The sequence below is a fragment of the Acinonyx jubatus genome, chromosome D1 (assembly GCF_027475565.1).
Source record: "Acinonyx jubatus isolate Ajub_Pintada_27869175 chromosome D1, VMU_Ajub_asm_v1.0, whole genome shotgun sequence".
NCBI classification, from domain to species: Eukaryota; Metazoa; Chordata; class Mammalia; order Carnivora; family Felidae; genus Acinonyx; species Acinonyx jubatus.
Window position 1 is genome coordinate 58,379,396 of NC_069390.1, and position 12,491 is coordinate 58,391,886.

At 34.8% G+C, this 12,491-nt stretch overlaps 1 protein-coding gene across 14 annotated transcripts in view; it reads left to right on the top strand.

Annotated features, from left to right (window-relative positions):
* Positions 1 to 12,491, top strand: part of EMSY (EMSY transcriptional repressor, BRCA2 interacting) — an 88,873-nt gene that overhangs the window by 51,909 nt on the left and 24,473 nt on the right. For all 14 annotated transcript variants that reach the window (XM_027039595.2, XM_027039606.2, XM_015073888.3 and 11 more), the window contains 3 exons: positions 2,504 to 2,674; positions 8,852 to 8,988; positions 11,382 to 11,555. In XM_027039595.2, the coding sequence (XP_026895396.1) occupies positions 2,504 to 2,674; positions 8,852 to 8,988; positions 11,382 to 11,555 (482 nt within the window). The remainder of the gene's footprint in view (positions 1 to 2,503; positions 2,675 to 8,851; positions 8,989 to 11,381; positions 11,556 to 12,491) is intronic.

A 12,491-nucleotide genomic window follows, 5' to 3' on the forward strand; every position in this document is an offset into this window, starting at 1 on the left:
CTTTGTAGCAACAGTGTGCTACACTGGGGATATAGAGATAATGAGACCATTCTTTAAGAGCTTTTCTTGACTCCCCTTTTCCCCCCAATGAAAATTAGCTCTCTCTTATTATTGTCATGGTCCTCTGTTCTTTTCCTTTATAGCACATACTACAGTTTCTAGGTACTTCACTACTTGTTTGTTGATTTGTTTACTTAATTAGACCATAAGATCCATGATAAGGGACCATCTCTGTTTTATTCACCGTATATAGAGAGAGCTGGTCTTGGAGTATGTGTTTAGTCAGGATTTGTTGAGGGAATGGAAACACGGTCTCCTAGCCCACAAGGATCTCACTTACTCTTAAGAAGTTGAGAGTCTATTACATTGCCATGTAGTAAACATTGCTCAGACTGAGAGAAGCACAAGATGCCGTGTTGCTCAGATATGGTAGCAACCAGGCTATGCCCAAGGAAGTGACAGTGTAGGACATTTTAGATAGTACCATCCTTTGTGTTCTTGAGCAGGTTACTAATCCCTGTAATCTTTTCCGTGGTCTATTTAAATGGGACAACAATACCTGTACCATAGATTATTATAAGAATGAGAGGAAATGAGGTATGTAAAGTCCCCAGCAGAGTGCTCAATAGTAATTACTATTAATTTACATTAGAATTAGTCATTACTGTTATTTTAAATTTGTGTAACTCTTACCAGATTTTTTTGAGAACAGCCAATATTTAGATAATAGAATCTAAAGAGTGTAAAATAGTATCTGTCTCAAGTTTATAAAGATACCATTTATGGGCCAGGATGTAAAGGTTTGTATAGACATTACACTTCATTTCCCTTAGACTTTAATATCTCCACTTTTAGCAGCAAAACAGACTTATGTTAAGAAACTTGCCCAAAGTCACACGGCCAATAAAAGGCAGATCTGGGGTTTGAACTCAGTCAGATCTGTTTGACTCTCAGATGTGCTTTTTTTTTTTTTTTTTTTTTTTTTAATTGTGGTATATAGAGAACATGCATGAGATTTACCATTTTAAATGAATGGTTCATTGGCATTCATTGCATTCACATTATTTTGTAACCATCCTCCCCATCTGGCTCCCAAACTGAAACTACCCATTAAACAGTAACTCTCCATCTCCCCTCCACCCACTCCCCCCTCATCCCAACAACGATTCTACTTGCTGTCTCTACAAAGCCTTGGTTTAAAAAACACTATTCTTGCATTACATTTATCATACTTCCCCCAAACCTTTTTCCCATTTGGTATAAAGATAGTAGTGTTATATATGTATGATTCTTTCCATTAGCGAAAGGTAGTGAAAAATAATAATGTGTCTGTCTCTGCCTTTGTATCTACGTTAGAAAAAGTATTCCTATTTTTAGAGCAAAAGCTTAAATGGAAAATTTTTTGTTATTATAATTCAACTGATTCACCTTACATTTGTAGCATGTTTACTTTGCACTAGATTTTTTTTTGGATGCAGATGTATGTTTATAAGGAATTTAAACTAATTCTACCTAACATTCTTCCCCTCCGCCTTTTTTGGGTAGTGATTGTATTTAAAAATTTTTAAATGTCTTGCTAAAAAGCATTTTTGTGGGGTGGGGTTTGTTGAGAATGGTTATCACAATGACCATTATTATGAAACTTTTTTTTCTGTTGAAGATGTTAATCTCAGTCATCTTCATTCTCCCCCAGACTAGTCGTTCTTTGCTTAGGAATAGTAGTTCTGAGTTACTGTATTTGTAGCAAACTACAATGGGCTCATCTGGTTAGTTTTTAATTCCTGTTTGGGAAAAGAAAAAAGTCCTTGGAATAGTGGGAAAGAGTATAAAATCCTTTGAGAGACATGAAGAAAAATACTCCAATGGGTCAGTTAGAGTTGAGGAAATATGTAAATAGTGAACTTTTTAGACTAAAAGAAATATTCCTGGCAACTCTTGGCAGCTTGAACTTTAATCTCTAGTAAAATGATGGAATAACTCTTTAAAAGATGGAAATATATTTAGAGAGTAGCAGAGTACAAAATAGTAAAAGTTTATAAAATTTTAAGCAAACAATACTGCCTTATTTGCTGAGTGCTGACATTGGGTTTGGCACTGAGACAGTATGAAACAGATGCAGAGACCTTAAAATCTATAACAGAAATATCTAAAACGCTCTGGCAGGAAAGATGATTAAATTTAAGTTTCTTTTGGCATAAAACTAGTGGAAGAAGGGTAGTGGAAGAAAGGAATAGAGTTAGTTATATTTTTTCTTGGGGTTAGTAATTTGATGCGACACATCACAAAATTTTATGTGTAAAGTTAATTCAAATTGACTTGGCTGTAGTTCCTGCTATGTGCATTGAAAATTGGCTATAAATTGTTACTTAATGTCTTGACACCTTGAAATTCCATTTTCAAGTTAAAGCAATATAGATTACATTGAATTATAGTTAAACTGTGTAAATTGTCATTCTTCTATAAGTAATGACAAGTTTTTCTTTTGGCTTTTCCCTTTTTATAGGCACACAGGCAACCTATACCCGGCCAACAGTGAGCCCATCCATAGGTCGGATGGCTGCAACCCCAGGAGCTGCAACCTATGTGAAAACTACCAGTGGTAGCATCATTACAGTAGTACCCAAATCATTAGCTACCTTGGGGGGCAAGATAATTAGCAGTAATATAGTTTCTGGTAGGTATATCTGAAATATGTTGAAGGTATAGGTAACAGTAAGAGGAAAAACCATATTTCACTGTTCAAGGATTCTGTCTGATCTCAGTTTTCTGCTTAGAAATCTGGAGCTGTGTTTTTAGTCGTGATGTTTAGTGTTTAAGTATAGTTTTTATTTCTAATATTAAATCTTCATACATTAAGCTTTTGATAGTTTTCAAACAGAAAGAACATTTAATTTTTTTCAATCAGAATAGAAATACTATGATTTGCATTTGCATAGTGATTTTTCATTTACAAAGTGTTCTCCCATTTGTCACTCCTTTCCAAACTGATAAATCCGAAAAGTTGGTTTCACCTGCACTTTACAGATACAGACAGATTTTAAGTTTAGAGAGAGGAAATTGACCTCTTCAAGACCACACAAGCTACATAGTGGACGAAAGAACTAGGGTTTATTCATCTAAATATGTTTGAGGGAACCATATCTCATCATTTCAATTACTAATGTCACTTTAGCTTATTAAAAATAAAAATATTTCAATGCTTTTCTTTTCACCATTATATTGATAGTTTACTTTTAAAAAACAATTTACCCAGATAGTGAAAGCTAATATTTATTAGTATTCAGAAACCTTGCCTGGTTTTTATCAGCTCATTAATTCCTGGAGTATTTGGGTTGTAGACTCTGAAGTAGAATGTTAACATAGCATCTGTTTTCATTATTATTTTTTAATTAAAATGATGTAAATAATCTCTCATCAAGTAAGCCCTGTGGACTTTGTCTGCCATTTTTGTAGACTAGCCATATTTTGTATGCCCCAGGTGAGTTGTTCTAACAGTTTAAAGTGAAGGGATTGACGTTCCTGGCAGTATATGATATTGCTGATAATTGAGGGAGTGAAAAAAAGAAAAGAAAAAAAGCCACAAAAACAAAGCAGGGCATGGTATTGGCGTAACGCGCTATATTTAAAGCTGCTAATTTTGGCTCTATTTTTTAGTGTAAGTGAGAAAATCCAACTTTTGCCAAACTGAGGAGGGTGAAACCAGTAGGGAAAGAATCATACTCTAGCTTTAAGAGGATTTTTTAAATAATACAGTGAAAATTCAAATTATGATTTATTATGACAGTATCTTAAATGGTATAGAGCACATTCTCTAAAACATTTTTCAAAAAGTGATCATTTTTCATTGGTGTGTAACTTTTTATGACCGTAATGGTTTTTCTTTACTCATATATGAATTCATAATAACCTTACAGCTTGAAGGAATGTCTAGATATCATGAGGCTGCTGTTTTCAGACCTTTAGGATTTAGCGGCTTTTGTACCAGGTTAGAGCAGCACAAGAAAGCACATTTTCCTAGAGAGGTGGTGAGATGTATACCCTGTACATGTATACATTTTATCCACATTTGCATGTAAATATTAAGCACCTCCTGGTTAGTTGGTATTTCAAGTACATTGGGTATACATGAGAAGAGTTCTTAAACTTTTCTGCACCATAAGATATACTTGGCACACAGTTCAAACAGTGCTGTTCATTGCATCGAGCTTGTTTTGTGTCTGTCTCTGCTTCACTGTTTGACCCTTTTATTTTAAGGAATTTCTCATTTCTGACTGCTCTAAACTGATCCTTATGTTACATAGCAATATTCTTTATAAAGATAGTTCTCTTATTTTATAATATTTTGTTATTCCATGATTGTGGGATTACAGGTTAGTTCATAGTAGTTTTCAGTCCCTGCTTGTCCATTCTTAGTAAGCTGGTAAACCTAGTTGGATGAGTTTAGATAATTCATAATTAAAGGCTGGATTCTAGAATCTATGCCTACCCCACTCCCCTACCCCCTGAACAAAAATGAAATGGTTTTCTTAAAATATACCCAGACATCTACCTGTAAGAATAGAAGGCTTTAAAAAGAAAAAATGATACTTTCCTCTCATTGTGGGTAATTGGAAAATACAGAAAGATACAAAGAAAATTAACAACCCACAATTTTTACCATCCAGAGAAATATGTTAAAATATAAGTGTATATATTTCTGTTCATTCCTTTTTCTATTCATTTATTTTGGTTATAAATGTGTGTATATATGTCATATATATGTTTTTAAAATTATATTGAGATCTAATATAATCAGCTTTTGCCTTTTTTTCATGGGATAGGATTATTTTCCTATTCTTTTAAATGGATCTTGACACCTCCTCTGCCCCCACTTAATGGCTGCACAGGGTTTCCTTATCTGATGCACCATATTTAGCCATTTTCTCATTGTTGAATGTTTTAGATTGCTTCTAATTTTTTTGTCATTATAAATAATCCTGCGATGAGCATCGTTATACATAAATTATTATGTGAAGTCCTTACTTCCTTTCCTCTGGAAAGCAAGGTCATGCTTCCAGAGTGCTTTCTAGAAAGGTCAAGTTTTTCTTTTCATCAGAATAAGCAATTAAATGGAAGATATGAACTATTTTTTTCAGTTATTTAACTCCTTCATGTCAGATACTTATGTGTAAATATAGATAGGCTTTTCAGATACGTAAGTTTTTTTGTGAGTTTTGTTGAGGGTTGGTTGGTAAAGGAACCATGCCTATTTTATGTAGAAGATTGGATCCTTTGGAGATGAACTCATTAGGACATTGAGTCCTTGACTCTAAGGACATTATGAGAACCTTTGGCAATGGCAAGACTTGATTTTTATTCTTCTTTTGATCTTTAGTACAATGTTCAGGCAAGGAGCTAGTGTTTATATATCTTTTGCATTCGTTCGTTCATTTGCTCATTCTTTGAGCAAAGCAACATAAACCATTACCCAGGAGACCAAATTGTCAGGGTGATGTAAAAAAATCTCTGAATAGTAAAATCTGGGCCATTAAATTAGTTTCTTTAAGCGATCCTACCATACTGCTCACATTTTTACAGGAATTGTATTTTTAAGTAGAAATCCCTGGAACGCATCCAGTATCATAGTCCATGATCCAAATGTGACTTAAGAGTAATTTGCACCCATTGTATCTTAAGTCTTTATAAGTGGAGACTGTATAGACAGTGGGTTCTCTGATAGTCTATGAGCCAAATTCTGGGCCGGGTGCTGTGATACATAGGGGATGCACATGAGATGGAATGCTAAACAAATGAATTTTTATACATTCTGTTGTGATGTGAGAACTGTAGTTGGACTACTGTGAAAGTGTAGAGGAAGACCTTTTTAAAAAAATGAATAACTATAACATAGTTATCAATTGAAATATAGAAATATGCTCACTGGAACTTTAGATTTTTATAACTTGATAATTCTAGTTATAAACTTTTCCATTTTAAAATGACACTGTATTTGCTTTTCCTTATGTTATGCCTTTTTCTTCTGTTTTCTAACATCCTCCCCCCTCATTTTGTTAAAGCTGGTAAACTTGGTTTGCAACTGTCTCATAAATTGATAGATCCCTGCAATGGAAAGGATTAGATGGTGACTTAGATACAAATGTAATTCACTTGTTAAGCAAGTTTTGCCAAAAAAGTGGTCCTTGTACTTTGGTTAAAGCTTGGCTAACATTTCCTTGAGATAGCTTTTTTTTTTTTTCCAAGTTTATTTATTTTTGAGAGAGACAGAGACAGAGCATGAGTGGAGGCAGGGTGGAGAGAGAGGGAGACATAGAATCTGAAGCAGGCTCCAGGCTCTGAGCTGTCAGCACAGATCTTGATGCGAGGCTCAAACCTGGGAACTGAGAGATCATGACCTAGGCTGAAGTTGGATGCTTAACCAACTGAGCCACCCAGGGGCACTTCTTGAGATAGTTTTTAATGCTTACTTTCTAAAAACCCTTTCTTTTATTAACCAAATATATATATATATATATATATATATATATTTTTTTTTTTTTTTTTTTTAATCTTTATTTAGTTTTGAGAGAGAAAGAAAGACAGAGTGCAAGCAGGGGAGGGACAGAGAGAGAGGGAGACATGGAATCCGAAGCAGGCTCCAGGCTCTGAGCTGTCAGCACAGAGGGGCTCGAAACCACAAAATGTGAAATCATGGCCCGAGCCGAAGTCAGATGCTTAACTGACTGAGCCACCCAGGCACCCCTTATTAACCAAGTATTTAATGAGACTGTATTATTGAAGGAGTCATCACAATCAATCATGTATGAGGGATTGGAGTTAATTAAGAGTTGAAGTTGATAGATGTGAATAATGGGCAGTGTGGTTTTTGTGGCTCTTAACAGCTTACTGTTCAGAATCTACAGATACAGGGAAAAACATTTGTGAAGCTAGTGTGTGAATAAAAGTGCGTTTTTATGTAACCTGACTGTGTTGCCTTGGACTGACAAGACATCAGATGATGGCAAATATATTAAAATGATATATGAAGTAATAAAATTGCCAAAAATTGACTAGAATATTCTTATTCTTGGTGCAGTCTCATTACTAAAACTCTAGTAAGGAATGCTAAATTTTTCCAGTAGAAAAGAATAAAATTTTGTTTAACTTTTCTTCTTGGGAACATATTAATCAGTCATGTTTTTAATGAGTACCTGTTATGTGCTTAGTCATTTGATAAATGATGTGCAAGCCTATAGAAAAACAATGTGACTTGCCTGTTTTCATGGGCAGAGGAAATCACAGGCACAGAGGTAGCATTGCGACTCATACGCTCAAAGACCAATGTGGAAACCAACATACTGAAGGAGAGGTATATATTGGATAATCCTGCAAATTAAAGTCTGACAGAACCTGGAAACCTAAGAGGAATTTGGGCTCTGTGTGACAGATAATAGGAAGCCATAGTGAAGAAGTTACTTGTTAGACTAGTGTGTGGCATGTATTGTAGGGTAAGAGTTGGAACAAATAAGATCAAATTTTTAGATTAAGGGTCAGTTCATACAGGATTTTGAAACCTAAGAGGGAAAGTTAGAACTAGATAAAATAGGGATTAGGAAGGCTTTTTGCTTTTCACTTTTTTGAGTAATCTCTATACCCAGCGTGGAGCTTAAATTTACACCCCCTGAAATCAAGAGTCACCTGCTCTGCCGGCTGAGCCAGCCAGTTGCCCTAGGAAGGTTTTTGACCAATTTGACCAATGTATTGGGTTCTTGACATGACAAAAAATTTTTTTTCAGGATGTTTGATATAACAGGAGCTTCAGATCTATTTGTATGAAACTTGCAATAGGGAGAAAATATGGGAAACTAAAAGAGATGAGGGTCTATTGAGTCAACATCAATAACATTTTGAAAGAAGACATGTGTTGGTGACAGATTGAGTTCATTCACATACTCGACTGAACAACTATTACTGAGTAATTGCCACACAGTATGTGCTAAGCACTGAGGAATTAGTGATACAAAAAGATAGAGTGTGGAGCGCAAGGGGCTTTTGTTTTCTTGGGTGATACAGGGAAGACAAGGCAAGATTTGTACCAGGATTTCCAGCCATGCCAGTCAGAAGAATATAGGGTACAAATTTGATAGGTATAAGAGAAGCAGATTGTGGAAGGATGTGGGGAAGAGGGCATGATAATATGTTTGGCTCAGTAGATACAGGTCTATGAAATAGATCTTAATTGTTGAAAATATAAATTTTTTTGTATAAATATACACATTGGGATATCATCCTCAGATTCTTCAGAGTGCTGCAGATAACAAGAGGACATGTTTAATCTGTGACTTGGTCTTTGAGTGTTTATTTTTTTTTTTGATCACACAAATATAAATGGCTTATTCTCATAAATTTTCTCAAGAGTCTAATGTTATGTGAATTTTGATAAGTATTTTGATAAGTATTTACCTCTCTCTTGATATTCTTTTAGAAGAGTTTTCCCATCACACCAGTCAAAAATAGATATAATACTGGGTTTGGGGAAGTATTTGTCAAAGAATACAGATTTAGATTTCAGTTAACTAGTTAGGGGAGGAATGTTGATGGGGAAAATGATAGTGATATTTTTAGATTCTGATTTTGGTGTGTAGGTTTTCAAATTCCAAAAAGATGACCGCTGTAAAAGTCAATTCTTAACACTCTCTCATTTTAGGACAACTTGTGCTTATTGTTCCGAGCCTTCATTTTCATCCTCATGACAGCCTTCATGTCATCTCGGGATGACACGGACTACGTGTGTTAATTGTGTACAACATAAACAGAAATAACCAAATATCACTAGTCCTTAACTCAGGCCTCCTTTTCTCCCCCCTTCTCTAAGGAACGACTACCAAAATCACTACAATCCCAATGACTTCCAAGCCCAATGTGATTGTTGTGCAAAAGACTACAGGAAAAGGAACGACCATTCAAGGCCTCCCGGGCAAAAACGTTGTCACAACATTGCTAAATGCTGGAGTAAGTAAGAGCTTGTACTGCAGACTCAGCAGTCCACTGAGGATTTTAAAAACCAGCTATACAAATATTTGCCTAAGGACTTCAGAACCCCACAATGGCCTGTATGCTTGATTTACCACTACTGTGATGTAATAACTGTTAAAGCACCACTAACTGATGCCATTTTTCACAGTAATTCCTAAAACACGTTGCTCATAACTGGGTTACTTATGACCATGATTTAGTTGCTTAGCTTGGTCCAAATGGAAGATTGCACTGCCTTAACTACAGGGAGACCTCTGTTAGAGGACAATTTTACTCCTGCCTCTGGCCAGTAGACATAAGCCTAGTATGGGCCTCAGCTGGGCCAAGTGAGATATTTAGGATTAAGAAAATTAATTGAGAGGGTTTTACTTTCATTTTACCTCTTTGAGCTAGTTAAAAAAAATAGCAAATAACAGATTAATTTATAGTTCTGAAGGCAATTGTGCAGAGGTTTGGAGTTAGACAAACCTGGGCTTTGTCTCTTGTATTGTAGTTTGACTTTTGGCAAATTTATTCAACTTCTCTTATCCTTAATTTCCTCATTGGTAAATTGGTGATTATGATCTTTACCAGTGAGTTTGTTCAGTAACTGGGAGCTGTTTTGAAAGTGCTTAGGACAGTGCCTGGCACATAGGACGTCACCAATAAATAGTTTTTCTCTTATTGTTATTACTTGTGGTGCTTAATTATTTAGGCTTGGTAATGTCCCTACTTTGCTAGAAAAAAAGACTGTTGTACTTCATTGCAGATCTCTGGTAGTTTCCTAGGCATCACAGTCTTTAAACTGTTGGCATTAGATAGTTCCATCATGTTGGAAAACAGATTGTTCCTAGTGTGAGTTCACATGGTAAGCCAATAGTAAAGCCTGGATTAGAATTCAGATTTTCAGAACCCTTTTATAGTTTGTTTGGCAACTTCATAGAATTTGATATATAAGATGGGATGCCATGTACTCTAAGTCTTGTGGTCACAAACATTGAAGAGTTGTGTATGAATCCTAGCTGCCACATAATATCTAAGAGCAACAGTTTGACACAGGAAATGATAGTAAAACAAGCAGATCAGAGCATAAGACTACACATATGTATATTCTCCTCTACTCAACAGCTTGCTCACCTGGGCATGTCCACACACATACATCAGAAGAGATTTTTTTTAAAAATAGCCTGCTAGTTGGTTTTGATAGGCTTTGAATGGGTCATTATAGTTGGAGCAAGCCCGTCAAGCTGTTTAATAGATAGGCACAGCCACTTGAAAACTAGTGGCTGTTGGCAAATGAATTAGAGCTCCTCCCAAAGAAGCTGCTGTGAAGGGTGTGTGCGTATTAAAATAAGTAATAATATGATTGACAGGCACTTTATATTTTCCTTAGATTATTATAGCAGATAGTTAAACTTGTGATTTTTATAATCATATTTAGTTCTAAATTGAGTGATTACCTTTGGCCAGCTCACCTGGGTGCTTTGTTTTTATGGCTACTAAGTTGGATGGCCACACATTTAGATGATGATGACTGAAAGTTACAAACTAAAAAGGTGAACATTTTTCCTTTCAGTTTTATGGATTTTAACTTGTAAAATTTTAATAATTTAGTAAAATCACTGTCTTTGAATTTAAGAAAGCTCAAGTATTGATTCTATAAATGACCAGAAGATGGTACTTAAGAATAAAGCAGACAAAAGTACAAAAAATGGTGAAAAGTTAATGGGCTTAAGCTACCTTGTTAATAGACTAAAGTGATATTAGTAACATGCTAATAGTAAAATGTGGGAAATGCACTGTTGTTTTTTTTAATTTTCCCATATAACCTCAGAAAGATTGTTAATATGTGCTAATTTCCTCTCTTGCCCATGCTTTTACACATAGACATTCTGCTATTTAGCCTTATAATTTTGTATTTGGGGAGCTTAGTTTATTTATATGTGTACATTTAGCTACTGGTATAATGCACAGTAATTTTTTGTTACATGAGTGTTTATTTCGGGTAAATTAGAAAATGAAGATAATGTTGGGGTGAGGGAGACCTATAATCTCTATAATTATTCTTTTATAATTTCCTAACTACTCTAATGTATGTATTCTATGAATGGAATGGTGTAGTAAGTATTCCCGTGTGAGATAATTTTTAAAATTCACTCATCAGGAAACGATTAATGCCTTCTTTGGACAGAAAATTGGGCAGAGGACTTCTAGGACCATCTCAACTAAGTCTAGGATTTGTGATCACCTGGAAACATTGTACTTTGCTGTTTAATTTACATTCCTGTTCCTATCATCCTGGTAAAACCTCTCTGCGATTTTTCAGTAAAAGGACAGTTTTTATCATTGAAATACATAGAAATCTCATATATTCACTGACTTTAATTTAGGGAGAAAAGACTATTCAGACGGTACCAACAGGAGCAAAGCCAGCTATTATCACTGCTACAAGACCCATCACCAAAATGATTGTAACTCAGCCAAAAGGAATAGGTTCCACAGTTCAACCAGCAGCTAAAATCATCCCGACAAAAATTGTTTATGGGCAGCAAGGGAAAACACAGGTATGCTGTAAGATATGATGAATTTTCTTGGCTCTGGTATATTTCAAACTTATAAAATTCCATGTTAGAAATTTGAATGAAAAGATCAGTAATCTTTAAAAAAATAAGATTGTTAAAAGTTATGACCAAATGTGTGTAATTGTCTGTTTTCAAAATGTGTGTTTTTTCTCTTCAGTACTTTTTGGGGGGTGGTGGGTATCTAAATATTTGTGCCATGTCATAAGCAAAGATTGGAGAAAAAAACTCCCTTAGAATAAAATTTGCTGAAGGTATTGTTATTTGAGAAGTAGGTGTTTGAGAGAGAGTGGTAGTTGTTTGGAATCTCTCAAAGAAAAGTATTTTTTATAAGCTAATATGGCCTTTGAAAGCACTTTATTATAAAATTTATTTTACTTGAAACCTAAGTAATGAAGAAGCTAGAGAACTGCTCAATTGTCAAGCAATAGAAGATAAGGGAATTTTTCTGGAAATTTGCCTAGAAAATTGAGGCTCAGGATTTAATCTTACATTGCCAGGGTACTATTTATTTTGTGAGAATATCAAAGGAAGTAATGTCAGCTTTGGTTGAGAAATGGTATCCTAGAATTTTTGTAAAAGGTATTAATTTGCTTTTAGAATGCATTCCCTCAGAATCATAGTCAAATAGTTTGCATATCTAAACAAATAAGTTTTGTGATTAGAAATAAGTCCAAATTGCCTTTAAGTTTCAACTGTAACAATTTTCATTTGCTCCATCATCTAAGTCATAGTATAATCCATGTTTTCATTCTTGAATTCTTGAATGAGTGACTTAATAAGAGTCCGGAAGGGTTTAGAATCTTACATATGGAGAATAAAAATAATTGTGGTGAGTTAACATTTTCATTCCAGGCACCCAATTGAAGTCAACTCCTAGAGTTCAAATTTTGAAGTAGAATAGTTCAGTTTGAAATTTTT